The 17,200-nt window shown below is 42.6% G+C and overlaps 2 protein-coding genes across 2 annotated transcripts in view; one reads left to right on the top strand and one right to left on the bottom strand.

Annotated features, from left to right (window-relative positions):
* The window catches only part of SLC35A1 (solute carrier family 35 member A1), a 38,350-nt gene extending 36,599 nt beyond the window's left edge, over positions 1-1,751 (top strand). The window contains exon 8 of the mRNA XM_075554795.1: positions 890-1,751. Coding sequence (XP_075410910.1) covers positions 890-1,017 — 128 coding nt within the window. The 3' untranslated portion in view covers positions 1,018-1,751. The remainder of the gene's footprint in view (positions 1-889) is intronic.
* Positions 1,752-2,772: 1,021 nt separating this feature from the next.
* The window catches only part of RARS2 (arginyl-tRNA synthetase 2, mitochondrial), a 59,702-nt gene continuing 45,274 nt past the window's right edge, over positions 2,773-17,200 (bottom strand). The window contains exons 9-20 of the mRNA XM_075554794.1: positions 16,322-16,480; positions 14,905-15,011; positions 14,020-14,115; positions 11,999-12,059; positions 10,403-10,479; positions 9,785-9,909; positions 8,296-8,363; positions 8,108-8,217; positions 7,564-7,659; positions 6,515-6,589; positions 3,857-3,920; positions 2,773-3,431 (exon numbers count right to left, since the gene is read on the bottom strand). Coding sequence (XP_075410909.1) covers positions 3,345-3,431; positions 3,857-3,920; positions 6,515-6,589; positions 7,564-7,659; positions 8,108-8,217; positions 8,296-8,363; positions 9,785-9,909; positions 10,403-10,479; positions 11,999-12,059; positions 14,020-14,115; positions 14,905-15,011; positions 16,322-16,480 — 1,125 coding nt within the window. The 3' untranslated portion in view covers positions 2,773-3,344. The remainder of the gene's footprint in view (positions 3,432-3,856; positions 3,921-6,514; positions 6,590-7,563; positions 7,660-8,107; positions 8,218-8,295; positions 8,364-9,784; positions 9,910-10,402; positions 10,480-11,998; positions 12,060-14,019; positions 14,116-14,904; positions 15,012-16,321; positions 16,481-17,200) is intronic.

Here is a 17,200-nt window from a genome sequence, read left to right as displayed (position 1 = left end):
TCTTTTTTGAAAGCAAAGCTGGTCGTTTCTGGCCATGGGTAAGCCTTAATCTTGATATCATTTGTGTATTTACCGTATTTAAAACTATTGATTGGGTCATAGTAGTTGATATAGAATATGAATGAGTTTTGTACAGAACGTGCAGTAAGATGGTGATAAAAGCATTTATTTACATATTACTTTTGTCACATTTGAACCCGTTGTGATTCGGCTTCTTGGTCCTGGTTTTCAGAATTAGGATACAAAGAGGCAGAGCTAGCAGGGCATCACTACCTCATTTCCATTCAGTAACAGTCAGTGGTTTCAATCTTTGGTCACACAAGTATGAATTCTGCTCAACTATCTTAAGACTCTATACCAGGGGTCCTCACACTTTTTAAACACGGGGCCAGTTCATTGCCCTTTAGACCCGTTGGAGGGCCGGACTATGGTTTTTAAAAAAAAGTATGAAAAAATTCCAATGCACACTGCACATATCTTATTTTGAAGTAAAAAACAAACGGGGCAAAAACACCCGGCGGGCCGGATAAATGTCCTCGGCGGCCGCACGCCGTAATTTGAGGATGGCTGCTCTACATTCACAGGTTTCTAAGAACATTGTAAAACCACACCTTTCCCCCTGCCCCCACTTTCAAAACCAGCAAAAAGGAACGTTGGTATGTTGTGTCAGAGTGTTCAAGGAAAGAGAGGTATATTATTGTTCCTGAGGGATGTGTAATCAATGATTGTCATTCCCTTGATTTTACCTTTAATAAAATTGTGCTAGAAATGATGACATTTCTAAACTTGCCATCATATAAGCCCACAATAATTTTTAAAATGTTGATCATTGTTACCTGTTGTAGAGAAACAAACACAGATTAAGCTTTTTTTTTTTTTTCCTTCCTAGCAATCACCTTTGCTCTGGGAACCCTTCTTGTGTGTGTATCTATTTATCTTTATGGACTACCCAGGCAAGACACTACATCCATCCAGGAAGGAGAAACAACTTCAAAAGAGAGAGTCAGTGGTGTGTGATGTCTTCGAGAGTCATTCCTATTAAGACTAAAACATTTGCATTAAACTAGAGCCTTAAGCCAATCCCAGAGGGTTCCTTAAACAAGTGAAAACAGCAGCAAAGTCGTCGGTGGCATAAGAAGCAAGCTACCTGAGTTACTTGCTAATGTGGAGTGGGGTCAAATTGATTTGTTTTACAGTGAAGGAATTTTACAATTGTATATATAATGTACATACAAATACGGAGACGTGGTGTTAAAGAATCATGTGAAGCTACAAGTGGTCTGGAACTATATTTGAGAGTTGAAGTGCCAAAGCCATTTCTGTACTAACTGTTCTCTTGTTCAGGTACCAGGGGAGGGGGACGCTCCCTCGCTTTTCTCCACTCACGGACAGTACTTTGTCCCAGCAGCAGCAAAGGCTAAGCCAGCTCTTCTCTTACAAAGAGAGAGAGACACGACCGGCTAGTTCAGAACACATTGAATGTGTTAACTTTTCCTCAAAATGCACCTGTAACGTGACTCAGACATGTCTGAGTCCTCCTTAGTGCTGTATTTGTGCCATTCATTGTCTGGATTCGTATTTCTTTGCTCTTAGACAATACACTTTTCTTCAAAACAATTTCTAATGTCACTTTTGTACTTTTTTTATAAAGTATGTTAAACTGTTGGGCGCTCAGTAATTTGTGCAATTTCAGTGTTTTTAAAGAGATTTCTATAATGTAAATGGGGGAAATTCAGCAATAAACTTAATTTATTTATATGAATTCTACTTTATCAATTTTTTTGTATTATAGGTATGACCATTATGGTAATGTAACAATGAAGCGAAAAACCCAAACATTAATTTTTTATTTTCTGTACACTGGATTGTATCTGTTAGGGTTCTTTGGTTGCAAAACCAACTCTGACTCCCTTTAAAAAAGGAATTTACAGGAAGACAGCAGTTGGGGTACGGGGCTGTCAGTTGCAGAAATTCATGCTCCATCCTTTGCAGGAGCTGGTTTTGCAAAGCTGAGGTTCTCACAACTTCTGCTGCTGTGTCATTTCACTTGACAAATGCTGACGAGACTATCACTGATCTGGGAAAGAGGTGTCACAGATATGTCCCCAATGTCCAATTTCAGTCCATGGGTGGTTTGTGCTAAGGGAATTTTAATGTTACTTTATGCAGAACGTTTGCAATCTGGATTGTAAACCTGTTCATTCTGGCTAAAGAAGCTTGAGTTCAAGCTAATTTGCTTCTTTCCTTGTAAAAAATATTGTCAGCAGAATTCAGAAAACTTCTAGTGGCACCATATAGGAAAAATCATAGCATATCGGAATGGGACTACTGGCAAATGGGGAGCTCACCGATCACACCCTACTTAGGCAACTAGAACACACTCCATAAATCACATGTCAGCAATTTGCAAATATGGGAAGGAATTTGTTTGAGAAACTCCACCTCAGATTACAGTTTAACTAATGTAACTCAGATTACAGTTTAACAGGTAAATGATCTTAGAATAATGTCTGTACTAGTAAATCCTTGTTAGTCAAATGTACTCAGTGCCCGAGTTCACATAGCAAAAGATGCCTTGCTTGCATCAACTCAAAGGGAGACATGAGATCTGTACTCGTGAGGTTGTGGGCAACTGTATTGACAAAGAGGTGGTCCTCCCAAACTGGAAACGAGCAATGCATATCAGAAAATTGAGACTCTTAACAATTAATTGATGAAAGAGTTGCAATGGTCTGTTATAATAACAGCTTCTGGAAGAATCACACTATCAGAAACCTCAAGCCAGAGTTTAATTTTGAGACCTGACTCCATTTTACTTACTCTTCACTTAGTACCTACTGACAATGTAGGGGCCCTGGTGGTGTCATCGTTACCCACTGGGCTGCGATCCCCAAGGCCCTCAGTTTGAAACCACAAGTCGCTCCTTGGGAGGAAGATGGAGCTTTTTATTCAATGGTAGTGAGTTTGGTTTATTGACCATGTGGGGTCCCCAGGTGAGACAAATGTTTAAGCAGGCAACTACTAACCAAAACGTTGGCAGTTTGAAACCACCGTGCCTTAGCAGAAGACTGGCAATCTGTTTCTGAAAGACCAGAGCCTTGAGAAAAGGGGCTGTTCTACTCTGCGCCATGGGACGGAATTGATAGCGACTAATTTGGTTCTTATTGATCATGTGGGATCTCAGGTTTATTTTAAAGGGTAAACACTTAAGTTGATAGTTATTTTGATTTCATAAAATACAGATTGACACAGAATAAAATTTAAACCCTATTTTAAACAGTGAGCCATCTGAGACTAGATAGCTAGAATTCTGTTGGCATTTTAAAAGCCATTATAGTCCAATATTACATCCGAGATACAGGTGTTATTCCAAGAAGCTTCATTCCATTGGCTAGGACAGAACGGACAGCTCTGAAAAGATGAAGTCTGGCCTATAAAACACATTTAAAAATGGTTATATGTTTAGTTCTAGAATAGGCTAAAAGTAGAAGAATAAGAAAGATTTACAAATTCTTTCTTATAGTAGAAAAAGACCCCACCAGTGTCTCCGAGTAGGATTTAATGCAGACAGACCCAGAAGGTATCAACTAGCATCCCGTCCATCCCTTTCAGTAACACTGGCCCACACAGAGCTGTGGGGACTGTCATCACACCATACGGTTTAGACAAGGGGGACTAAGCATCCAAGATTTGCTGTAACAATGCTGAGTACATACACATTGATATTACAGCTCAATTCTAATTACTGAATCACTAAGTGCATTATTATAGTTGAACAAGAGAAAACTTCAGAAATATCTACAGAACTTGTAAGTCTAGGGTGCTAGGGAATAGGCAGGAAACAGCATTAACATACCGCAGCCACTTCAGGAGGGCTGTCTTTGATCTGCAGTGTTTTATGTGCCACGGCTGCAAGATGACTAGGGAGGGAAGAGGGAGATTATGATTAGGATCAGCAGTAATTCCATACTGTAACAGGAGCTAAAGAGCTCATCTTACTCTCAAAGATGTATCCCAAGTGGCAAAGCTGAGATGGGGATCCACTGCTCTTCTAGAAGGACCTTTACATTTTGGTCTTGGTTCTATTACTACCAGGTAGCAAGTTGTTCAGATAATTTCACTGCTAGTCTTAGAAATATACAGGATTGCTTTACTCATTAGGTTTTCCTCCTTTAAGGTGTCCTTTACAATTAGAGGTGTAACATGGCCTGGCCTTCCTCTCACCGTGAGGAGGGAGGAGTAGACTCGGCATTCCACTTTGCACACACACCACCCTTCCCCCTTTTCCATTAGGTATAGCAGCAAAATGAAGATTGTACCAGAGAAACGGTCATTCGTTTTAATGACAAATACATTTAACAAGACTGACCTCTTGATATGTGTAAGTGGAATTTAAAGGTCTCCAGTGTCAGTAGATTTTAATAGCAAGAATTTCCTCAAGTAGATTTATGGGACGATACCCTTGTTGTTAGGTGAAAGTAGGCTCATTTTCAAATATACCAAAGCCCGTACCAGGGAATTCCTATCAGTGTCATTGATTGGCCTTCCAATTCATTCTTTCCCCTCCAGCTGATTGATTTTTTTCAACCCCCTCTGCTTAAAACTTTTAGGGGCTCCACTGTCCTGAAGCTGAGGGCTGCCTGGTGAAAAGGTCTTGACATGCTTCAGTTCTCCTCCCACCCAGGACCGTGTTTACAGTTCTTTTAAGGCTTCATGTTTTTGCCCAATTCTGGGCTTTTCCTGTCTCCTGCTTAAATACCTAACTCCTCCTTCCCTCTGAGAGGCTTCCTTTGATCCCCTAGGTAAGAGAGTAAGTCAAAAGGTATTGCTACTAATGGAAATTAAGGCACACAGACCATGAAAACCAATCACAACTCTGAAACCAGAAGAAGTAAATGGTGCCGCTACTACTCCTCACTGTTGTGAACAGAATGCCATTAGGAGATCCTAGGTAGAGAGGAAACATGTGGAACAGAACTCACCAGAGGAAAAGAGATTAGCATATTGATTGGATAGTGGTGAGACCAAGACTGACTCTGCAGGTCTGGAAATGAACTCACTCTCCAAGTTTGATGAATCTGCTATTTAAGATCAAAGGGAAGCCTTACTCAAGGATAAATTCAGAGGGTTCAAGAAGGAGGAATAGAAACAGGAACCTGGAATAAATGATGGTACATTGGGGAGATTGTAATGGATGAGGTGAGTCAGTATGTATGAATTGTTTAATGTATAACTATGGTCTGCTCTGTAAATCTTCACCTACCTGATTTACAATAAAGCCTAAGAAAATTCTCGACAGAAAAAAAAAGTCATCCTACTAGGGTTCCAGTTCATACATGCACAGATTTATGTCAAAGTATGTACGAGCATGTCTTCATCAGCCATGGCTCTAGACAAGTTCTCTTCTGTCGGCAATAAGATACCTCTTTGTTTCAGTAAGGTGCTTCAACAAACAAACAAACATCTCCCCAAACTACTGAAGCTTTGCAACAAGTTAACAGGGATGCGGCTCCACATGAAACGGGTTTTCAGATGGATCTAGTATTTTAAGAAAGGCCAGGAAGACTGCAGCGAGGAGTCCAAGGCAGAGCGGTCCACTCAGAAAGTCAGAGCAACTACTTGGAACTCCAAAGGTAGTCCTGACATTTTCTTAAAGAACAGGCTGATTTCGGGGGTTTCTTAGGAGGAAGTTCTGAGAAAACGGAAAACTGCATTGATGAGGAAAAGACCCGGGAAGTTTCAAACGCCCAGCAAGTGTTCCCCACAACTGCTCATTCTTTGAGGTTAGGAATGGCTCTTCTGGGAAACTGTCAACCCACCCACCCTACAGCCCTGACCTTGCTTCTTCAGACGCATTTTTCTTCTCTAAAGTCAGACTATTTAAAAGGACCACGACCTGAGTCCTTCAAGGACATGAAACCACCTTTGTGGATGTGGTATTAATGAAGGAACTCAGAGTTCTTCAGGGAAGGTTAGAGAGGTGGAAACACTGCCTTCAAACGTGTACAGAACTAGATGAAAGCTAATAGTGAACAAATAAAAACTTCATATGTTGGTGGTTTTGTTTAATGGCTTTATGATTTTGTAGCAATACTTTTTGACTTACTCCTGTATGCGCACTCTACCACAGCACGTAAACATTTTTATCACCACCTGTGTAGATGTCAGTTTCTGTTCACTGGATTCTAATTGCCACAATTTGTATCACTGAATGTGAATGAGTGAACACTGTTAATTTGCAAAGATGAAACAAGAATTTCTGTAACTCAAGCACATTATTTCTTAGGTAAAAAGAGTTAGATTTATAGAGATTTTAGACTAAAGAAAGGCTCTCTGCCTCAGTGGTCTCACGTCATTTAGTGCTTGAAAATAGCAAGATCTGAAAAAATTTATTTTGAAGAACTCCTAAGAGGAGTAGAAAGTATGCTGAACCATGGATTCGCCCATGCTTCTCAATCTGCCACCACTAGCCTCCACACCAACGGTAAGAAGCCAGCAACCCGATGGAAAGTACCTCAGAGTCAGCAGGTAACTGACAATGTGCCTGGGCTGATAGTCCTGAGACGATCTATACAGCACCTCATCAAACCTGAAAGAAACACGACAGGGGCAGTTGGCAGAGGAAGCGTGTTCACGTCACACTATGAAAATGAAAGATCTCCCATGAAAGGCTGACTCGACATCATAAAGGGTGAAAGAGGATATGAGAAAACACCTGGTGTTCATCTGAAGGCAAAGGCACTTCTTTCCCGACATTCTTTGATGTCAGGACTTTTTAAATCATCCTAGTCATGGTTGTTAAATTGCATGTAAAAGGCCTCTAGCCAAGTTCACCACCGCCCATCCATAAATTAGCAAACTACCCCCAATGTTCAACCAGGTTTGTGCATCTAGCCCCAGAGAAACTACCAGGGGTCATCATGTGGTGATCAGGGAAAATTGCCTTGATCCTTACCACCCATATCCCTTCTAAAGACTCATCTCTGCACATCTGGCTTTACCACCTGTGTTTGTCAGAGCTGCGAGCTTTTGCCCAGTATGGTGATGTCTTGAGACTTGACCTGATATCATGAAGCAGGGGAAGCCTCTTCCTTATCACAGAGGGAGAGACATTTCTTCCAAAGGAGTCTTAAGCTGCTTGACCCAGCTTCCCCGTCTCATGGCAGGGCCAGAGGATGCTCAGCATCTGTGCTAACTCAGCTTGGTAACACTTTTGAAGACCTGAGGGTTGACTTTGAACAGGGGCTTAGTCCATGGGACACATCACTTTTGGGTGATACCTTTGGGAAAATTCTGGCTAGCGGCAGGAGGCAGCTATTGGCTTATATGCTGTGGTGGTTGTGTGTCCAGTGACCACAGGACAGAAGAGAATTGTCCATAGGGTTTCCTAAGGTGAAATATTTATGGAAGCAGATTGCCAGGACTTGCCTCAATCAGTGACCTTCCAGTTCCAGTCAAGCACTATGCACCACCGTGCACCGGATCGCTTTCTGTTCAGCAAAAATGCCCACAGTCATTTGACTATGCAGAAGCACCCTTAGAAACAGTAAGGAAACGTCTTACCTGAGAAGATGTTGGAGAATGGATACAGACTGTGGCTCTGGTAAGCAAGCAATGTTGACGTCATTCAGATAGCCACAGCCAAATGTCTCTTCCAAACTGTCCGCCACCCAAGTTCAGAGTAAAACAAAAAGACAAGCCAAGGGTTAAACCAGTCATCTCGGACACACAGATGCAAATAATTGTCATCACTTATTGATAACATCTTGATCTCTTTAATAAAGCATTCGACTTCAAAACTAACACTGTTTGATGTGAACAAGTTTCCCAACGCCCATTCTTTCATCTGTAAAACAGACCTCACAGTACATTCTTGTCAGGGCTACTCTGAAGATTAAATAAGCTAATATCCATGAAAGGCTTTCTTCCCTAGGTGCTCAATAAAGAACAATCGACAACAAGAAAACCAAGGAGGTCCCCGGTTTTAAACATGCGGTGCTGGATTAGCACGGAAAATAGACCTCTTGGTCTTGGAAGTGCAACAGCCAGGACCCCGCCCGAGGGAGGCCGAGCGCAGGCCTGCAAGTTCCCCGCGGCTGCTTCTCACCTGTGCAGCCGGGCGTGTGTGTACTGCAGGAAGACTCCCGTGTCCCCGCGACTCTGGAAAACACGATCCCAGTTGAACTGATAGTCGGATAAGAGCAAACCTTTGAAGTCCTAAATGACAGAGAGAAAATGCTCAGCTCCAGGCTTCGTCCCAGTGCCAAGCCAAAGGGTCTCTGGATCTGAACGGACCTGAATAATGAGTGCTGCCAGTCCCACCCTCTCTGCAGTCTCTGGTGGGTTCGCAAGTCCTTTAGTTGCTGAAACAGACACAGGTGGCTAGGTTTACCAGAATCATGGTGGAACGGGACATCGAATTTACCTAAAAGATACATGCTGACAGTATCAGGAACAAACATACTTACCTCAGGCAATGTATTTTCTAAATTGAGACTAATTTAGCTGGGATAACACAATCTCCCCTTTAGGAGGAGGGCAAGCGTGAAAGGCAGCAGAGGGAAATAGATTTTCTACATTACCCCTGCAGCACTTGGCGGGATCTACAAGCAGATGTGTGATCTGTAGACGCTCAGGCTGAAAAGGTTTGGGAGGGAGAAAGGAAGTATAGTCCCTCCTCCCAACGTAATTCCATGGGCTACATTCAAAGGGAGGAATACAAAGCCTTCAGGCCAAACTCACTGCCATCTAATAGATTCTGACCCCTAGCAAACAGGAATACCCTAAACCTAATGCCATACAGTTGATTCTGATGCGTAGTGACCTATATAGGTTTTCTAAAACTATATATTTTTATAGGAGCAGCTCGTTTCATCTCTCTCCCTAGGAGAAGCGGGTGGGTTTGAACTGCCAATCTTTTGATTGGCAGCCCAATCACCATGACCATGGCTACTTATTTAATAAAACAAAACTCACTACTATTGAGTCAATTCTGATCACAGTGACTCTAGGATAGGTAGAACCACCCTGTACGTTTCTTGAGGGGAATAGAAACCCTGATCTTCTGGAGTGGCAGGCAATTTCTAACGTCTGACCTTGTGGTTAGCAGCCCAACGTTTCACCCGCGACACTACCAGGATTCCTCATGGCTCCTTATAGGCACTGATAATACAGTTTTATTTCCCCTGTCTTGTGGAACACTCTGGATATAGCTGATCCTTATTTTTCCAAGTCATAAAGACGTGACTTTATCCAATTATATATAAATATAGCTATGAACTCTGCACGACGATGGACTGCTGCTGCCGAGGATGTTGATACAAACAGGGCCAGGGTTACAGCAATTCAGATTATGGAAAGAAATGAAGAGTCCTAAGCAGCAAGTCTAAACACTCTGGTACTGAGAATGAGCGAAAGCTACTTCAACAAGATCAGTGAAAGTTCAATGGAGGGATCAAAAACTCACACTCATTGAGTCAATTCTGACTCTTCATGAACCTATGGTACAGGGTAGAACTGCCACTGTGGATTTCTGAGGTGGCTTAACTCTACAGGAGTAGAAAGCCTCATCTTTCTCCTGTGGAGTGACTGGCAGTTTTAAACTGCTGACCTTGAGGTTAGCAGCCCCACTCGTAACCACTATGCCACCAGGGCTCCCTCCTGGAGGGATAGTTATAATAATAATAATTATATATATATATATCTAACAATTCACATTATAGAAAAGTCCACCAAAACATAAAAGCTGCATATAAGACTCGATGACAAGAAAACATGAATTCACTCTTAATGGAAGCCATGTTCTGAAGCATCCTGAATCGAATCTCGTTTAGAACGTCTTCCAGGAAAGTGACATCTCCTCTTCGCGTCTTCATTCCCTGTACTACTCCAAAGGGCACATGCTGGCACCTGAAATGGGAGTGGTCTGGTTAGCTGAAAACAAAATAAGTCCATAGCAAGACCTGTCCAGAGAGCAATTTGAACTCTCACATTCAGAGGGGTTTATAAAGCGTAATACATCAAAATGCAATGGGATTTGCTGCATATCACGAAAGATCTTAAGTTCACTTTCATTTGATTAAAATGATCACTGGCAAATGAAAAACAAAAAGGAGGTAGAGATTAAGGGTTTTGAAAATTAAGCCCCTAAGAGATGCCTACTAAAAACACATAAAAAGATTTATAAGCTAGAAATGACTATAAATAACCAAGACATAAATTAATGTAGTAAAAAAAATTCAAGTCTCAAAGTCTCCTTTTTCATACTAAGATCTTGAGATAAAAGAACTGACGTTTACCGCAAATTAAAAATCTTTAAAAACTGGGTACCGCTGTGGGCGTGGCTGCCCAAGCAAAGCGCTAGTCAACTTGAACAGGCCATTCAGAGCCCTGCAGGTGTTACCTTTCTGCCCAGTCACATCCCATGAGCTTCAGCATCTGGAACACTTGCTGAAAATGCTTCTTTTGTCCTTTATCTGTCTTGGGAAGAGAATGAATTTTGCAAATGGGACTGTGATAAATTAATCTACCAAACTAGGTTGGACATGAATCAAATGAACCTATTTGAATTTTAACAGACTAAAGTCACTGTCTATTAATATGGCTTATGTTTTCTAAAACATACTTACAACATCGAGTTTTTAAAATAACATGAATAGCATATGTTATGAGGAGAATGTCTGCAGCAGTGGATCGCAACCTTCCTAATGCTGGGACCGACCGTTTAATACAGTTCCTCTGTTGTGGTGACCCCCACACATCAAGTTATTTTCGTTGCTACTTCATAACTTTAATTTTGCTACTGTTGTGAATCAAGCGACCCCTGTGAAAGGGTCATTGGTCCCCCAAAGGGGTGGCGACCCACAGGTTGAGAACTGCTGGTCTAGAGTGAGTGCTGTACAAGGCCAGCGAGAAGGGGGGCTTCCATGGTCTGTTTTAATTCTTTTACTCAGCTGTTTGAACCTTATCTTCACGTTGGCTGCAGCTAAGTTCTAAGAAATGTGTAATGGAAGCCCGTTTTCTTGGTGGAAGAGGGGGCCGCTCGTGGAGAGGAAGGAAAGGGAGAAGAGACACGGAGGGCTCAGCAACTAAGGGGGGGACTACTGCTACAGGCCCCACCTGGACGCCCTCAAGGGCATCGGTATGCTCAGGGAGAAAAGCCCATCTCAAAAGGTGACATCCTTGTTAGGGAACATTCTCACAGTGACAAATGTGTAGGTGGGTTTAAGGTGGGGGGGGCAGAAGGGAGGGAAGTCAACCTACTAAGTGATGACATAAGGGTGCTTGTTGTGAGGCAAGCTCTGTATTCTAACTGTGCTGAGGATGGTGACATAAATCTACAGATTTATGCGCACACACCTAAAGGCTTGCCAAGTAAGAAATACTGTGCCAGTGGAGATTCCTGACAACATACGAGCTGGTTTAAGGGGTTCAGAAGCTATTAGTTTGACATCTTGTGAGCCTAAAACTACTTCAGAATGGAAACAAACAAGAACTATGACAGAAACCCCTACTGCGATGGCCTGCGCGATCCTCTGCACACATCCACAGAACTATGACAGAAACCCCTACTGCGATGGCCTGCGCTATCCTCTTCACACATCCATAGAACTATGACAGAAACCCCTACTGCGATGGCCTGCGCGATTCTCTGCACACATCCATAGAACTATGACAGAAGCCCCTACTGCGATGGCCTGCGCGATCCTCTAACCACATCCATAGAACCATGACAGAAGCCCCTACTGCCATGGCCTGCGCGATCCTCTGCACACATCCATTCTGTCTCGGATCTTTTTTTACAACGACGCAATGTGAATTTTTTTAAGTTGAAAAATAATTTAGAAGTTGCCACCTTAACACTGGAATTTCTCTGCAATTTGACACAAGAGTAGAAAGCTAGTTTTTCCGGAGTTTTCAGCAGAGCAGCCATTTCCTAGCTTTGCAGTTTTCATGAAGTAAGGACTTTCACGTTTTGATCTTGATTTTAACTACTTACCACATAAATCATGGTATCAAAATTATACTTGTCCATTCGATCGATCGCAGCTGCAAGATCTCTGCAAGAAGGGCCAGATGTTAGGGGAGTCAGGTGCAGGTCTGGGCGTTTGCTCTGCCTGTTTCCCAGCAGGGGCTTTCCCAATTGGGACTCTTCTGATCCCATCGCTTTGGACATACCTCTCACACTGCTACTCCCAGGACCCTACTGTGCTACCAAGTTACAACAAAAAACAAACTCAATAAAAGCCCTGGGAAGGGCAGTAATAGCACTCAACTAGCCCGGAGCAAAGTGCCTTGGAGGCAAACGTTTACTGATACAGACATCCCGCATGATACTGTGGGCTGCAGATAGAGCATTTTTAATAAACTGAGGTGGCAGCCTGCGCTGAGCAAGTCGACTGGCACCACTTTTCCAAATGTCTGTGGCACATCTTGGTAATTCTCATAATCTTGCAAACCTTTCCATAATGCTACTGCACACTTAACAGACTACAGTATAAAAATAACTTTTATATGTACTGGGAGACCAAGTTCCCATGCCTCATTTCATCACACTATTTTCTTTACTGTGGTGGTCTGGAACCCAACTTGCAAAGGATCACGTACTTCTGATCTGCTGCTCAAAGACTGGTCACTGGACCCGCTGGAGGACAGTTCCATGTTGCCTCACTTAGAATCACCATTACGAAGTCAATGAGCTGGCCACTGGCTCTCTCGGTTCACTCAGTGGGACCACGGAGGGTAAGTGGTTGCCGGGGCCTCGGAACAAGAACCCCGGTCTCCAGCCTTGAGCTGGGAGCTCTGGTTAAAGTTCTCCTGCGCTTTTCTTCATTTGCTGTGATGATTCTTAGTTCGCACTCATGTACATCAACGACCAGAAGACACTCATTACAATGGCTAAAGCAACTAACGTAAAATTTTAAATGTATAGGTATTAAGATAAATGCACAGAAAAACCTAGACCTAATGAAAGCTGCTAAGATCAGGGTAGAAACGGAGCTATTAGCCTCGAAACACCTCTGCTTAAGCGATTCTTTCTTTCATCTGCCCAACAGTCAGCTGGCATACACGTGTGCACGCGACACACACACACACACACACACACACACACACACACTCTTTCTATTATTATTTAGTACCTCAAAAGAGATAAATGAGTCCTAAACATGTAAGTCTTTCTTCTTTCCTGACCCCAAATGTTTGAAGTTGACACCGGAAAGTGTCAAAAACATTTTCTAAACTCAAAATAAATTCACTGGCCTTGAGTCAGTGCTAAGCCATATGCAGTTTAAAGCTGGAGCAACAACAGCAGTAAGGTGGCAACAATAAAACATGGCTGTAATGCTGGTACAAAAGTGGCTTGTGACTTTAATGTGGTTGGAGGCCACCAGAAACATTTGTCAGCAAGTACTTGGTTGTGGCTGTTTGCTTTTTATTGACCTATTCTCCTTCCTATTAGCTTTGTCTCAGAAATAGGTGTCATTTATAAACCCAGTGCTTACCGATAACAGATTTCTTTTCCACAAGTCGCCATGGTGATGGATGCAAAAGAGTAGGAAACATGCCTACTTCTCCCCTGACCTGTTTACCCAGTCAGAACGAGCTGTTATGCACATGCACATGTACAATGGTCTGTGATTACATGAGGACTCTAGAGCCAGCACGGCCACCTCTGAATATATACCATTGGTATGTCCTGCCAATGTGTAATTGTAAATTACTTGTGGTTGGATATGAAGTCACATCAGTTTTATAGTTTGTAGAAGGACATATTCAACTGAGGTAATTCTATGCTGTTTAACTGGGAATTTTGGGGTCACTTTTCTGCTGATATTAAACCTTTGTAGGAACTGTAGCTAGCAATAAACAAACCCAATATTCATTTAATGGTGAGCGTAATAGGTTTGAAAAACTGCAACTAGACCTTGGCAACAGTTTTGAGGAAAAAATACTGTCTTAAAATTAATCTTAGAAGAGCATGAAGCCACGAAACCATTTCCTCTCAGCAAAGACACAAACCTGGTGGCGTAAAGAGAAGTCCCATCACTTCGCATTACAGTACAGATGGACGAGGGATCCCCCTTCCCAGAGAGATCCACTACAGCTGTTCCTTTCCTAGAAATGCAACAAGAGTCACTCTGATGCAAGAGGCAAACTTTGGAAAGGATATTACCACATAACAAGCCATAAAAGCAACTTTGATAAACCATAACGCGACTCATTCCTCAGGTGGCAATGACAATCAACAATGAAGAAAAAGAACAAAGAATATCACTATGGGTTGATAATCATATAATGTAATACTTGGTTATCGTGGAATCTACTTAATCTATAGTTCTGGGTAAGTCCTCAGAAAAAACCTTTAACAGTCCCAGCAGTGGATTGCGATTACAACTTCAGGTAAGGTAAAAAGAAAGATAATCATGAAACATCACAGACTCTTCTAACTGCAGCTACGAGAACATTTAAAGTTAAGGTTTAACATGCCAGGAAGTATCCTTGAGGTATAAGCCCATGGCATTTGTCCCCATCCCTCTTCCTCATTTCACAGTTCTCAAAAGCCTGGTGTTCGATCTATAATGCATAAGCTGCTTTCAATTATTTTGGAAGAGGATGAGATGTTTTAAAAGGCAAGGTGGAGTCAGCTGATGTGCGTTCCCGTGACACTCTTGCCAGGCTGCAGGACCTCAGTAGGAGACCCCTTCCATTCTCTGGGCGTCGAGACCGCGTCCATTCTCTCGGACTGCAGCATTTTGCCATGGGAGCAAAACAGAACATGTTCAAAAGGACCATGAACGGCAAGAGTCAGTCTGAAAAACGAGGTATGGCTTACCAAAGGAAGACATTAATACCACTTCAAAGAAGAGCAAATAACTTTACAAAGGAATATTAACTTGACCATACACAGTTTTCTGTAGAAGTCCTTTACTGTCCAGCAATTTTAAGACTTCTTGAGATTTTTCTCGATAAAACGATTCTCCTGAGTACTCATCAAATTGTACTCCAAGACGCTAAAGAGGTTCAGGAACAAAAAGGGGAAGAACAGTGTTAGTTGAAGCTATCATCTTGTTCTGAAATCAAGAGTAGAATGCCACACAGCTAGAGAAAACAAAAACTAGTAGGTTACTCTTCTGTTCAAGTCTTCTGACGGCTCCCACTACCCTGGCCAAGCCATGCTGTCTACCTACTATGCTCGTCACTCAACACAGGTGGCTATTAAACAAGCAAACTCCCTATAACTTTAGTCCTACACTACTCAGGGAGCCTTAGCAGCATATTGGGTTCTGTGCTGGACTGCAGTTCAAAACCACCACCTGCCCTGAAGGAGGAAACTGAGGCTTTCTATTCCTGTACAGTTACAGTCTTAGATGCCCACAGGGGCCCTTCTACCTTGTCCCACAGCAGCGGTTCTCAACCTTCCTCATGCCGCAACCCTTTCATACAGTTCCTCATTTTGTGGAGAACACCCCAGCCCCCAACCAGACGATTTTCGTTGCTACTTCATAACTGTCATTTTGCTATTGTTATGAATCAGGTGACCCCTGTGAAAGGGTCATTCAACCCCCAAAGGGGGTGTGACCCATAGGTTGAGAACCGCTGACTTATAGGGTCACTATGAATTAGAATCAATTTGATGGCAGTCAGTGTGGAAACTACTGCTCATACTTCCCGTGTCACTGACTACATGTGACTAATGGCTACCGCATAGACAGCTTGGCTAAAGCCCAGCGTAACCGGAAGTCCTACTGCATAACTCTGGAGAATGTCCTACGTCACGCCCCACCCCACAACCTCTTTGAGATCTCCTATTCTTCTTCAACTTGCGTATTCCATTTCAGTCACACGGGCTCCTTCACTGAAAGTCAATGCCTCTCCTCCGGCTTTCCACCCATAAACAGCCTCTCTTCCTTCCTGAGTCATCTTCCTCCTTGGCAGGCTAACCACCTCACAGACTAGATACAAACAGGTTTCTTGGTTATATCAAATTGTTCTCGATATCCTTGCTAGAAAGTAAGGTCCACACAAGCAAGGACCTGCACCGCCCACCCCAACGTGTATGTAATGAATGAATTTATCTCCATCACATACAGGTTCAGGGACACAGAAGGAAAAAAAAAAAAGCAAAGGAATGATAGAAAAGTCAGAGTGAAATGAATTTAACCAGATTCTGGCTTCAGGCCTATTTTATTGAGTCCTAATTTTAAACTCAATTACTAATGTATTCTAAAAATATGAGCGGAGGAAGCACCATTACTGCCCAGGAGTTCAATAAAGAGCGCGAGCACACGATGGAAAAGCAGAGGTGAGAGTTTACAGGTACCTTGTAAATCCCAACGTACTCCTCAATGCTCAAGTCTCGGAACCTTCGCCACAGTGCAAGTGCCTGCACATCTCCCACTTCCAATCGCTGGAAGAATTCATGTGCTGATCTTGCTACATTTTTATCATCTGCTGCTTCTTTATTAACTTGTACATAAACCTGAAAGTACAGGAATCCATCAGCTGATGCACAATAGTCACTGTGATCTTTCAACGATGAAAAGATGGAAACAAAGCACAACTGAGAATTCTCTTCTAAATGGCCTCACCAGAGCAGAATCTTTCCTTCTGCCAAGGACCTTTGCCTACAGAGCTCCACGTAGCTGCACTAGATGAATATACTGATGACAATGGAAATTACACTGAAACATGGTCATTTCACCTTTTTAAAGATTCACTTATATTTCAGGAGGAAATGGCTGGGTTTCAGAAAGGTTGGTGAAAATAAAGTGTAATCCCTTCCCAGCCCCAACTACGCGCAGAGAACCCCAGATTAACCTAAGCTGTCCTTTCTTCTCCTTTTCCAAAATGCCAAATTTTCAGTCCTGCAACTACTCTAGGGCAAGGACGAAGAACATGGATGGCTCAATCGGGAAAAGGTCATCGGATGATTTAGCAATTATTGCAAGAGAAGACTTCAAAACTCTTCTCTAAATCTGTGAAAGGCCGGGAAGCGAGGCAGCCTTGGTGTCAAGGGAAGAAGGCCTTCCGGATATTTCCTGAATCCCAACATGGGCTTCTGAGAACGGTGCGGAGCATCATCTGTCTTGGCTGGCTTAGTTCCGCACCCATCCAATGGCAGGCATAAGTCAGAGATTGTTAAAGGCTCTTCTAGTTCTAGAATTCTATGTTCATAATGCAGTCATTAATCATTTTCCAA

Source organism: Tenrec ecaudatus, chromosome 7 (assembly GCF_050624435.1).
Source record: "Tenrec ecaudatus isolate mTenEca1 chromosome 7, mTenEca1.hap1, whole genome shotgun sequence".
NCBI classification, from domain to species: Eukaryota; Metazoa; Chordata; class Mammalia; order Afrosoricida; family Tenrecidae; genus Tenrec; species Tenrec ecaudatus.
This window is presented reverse-complemented; position numbering and strand designations above follow the sequence as displayed.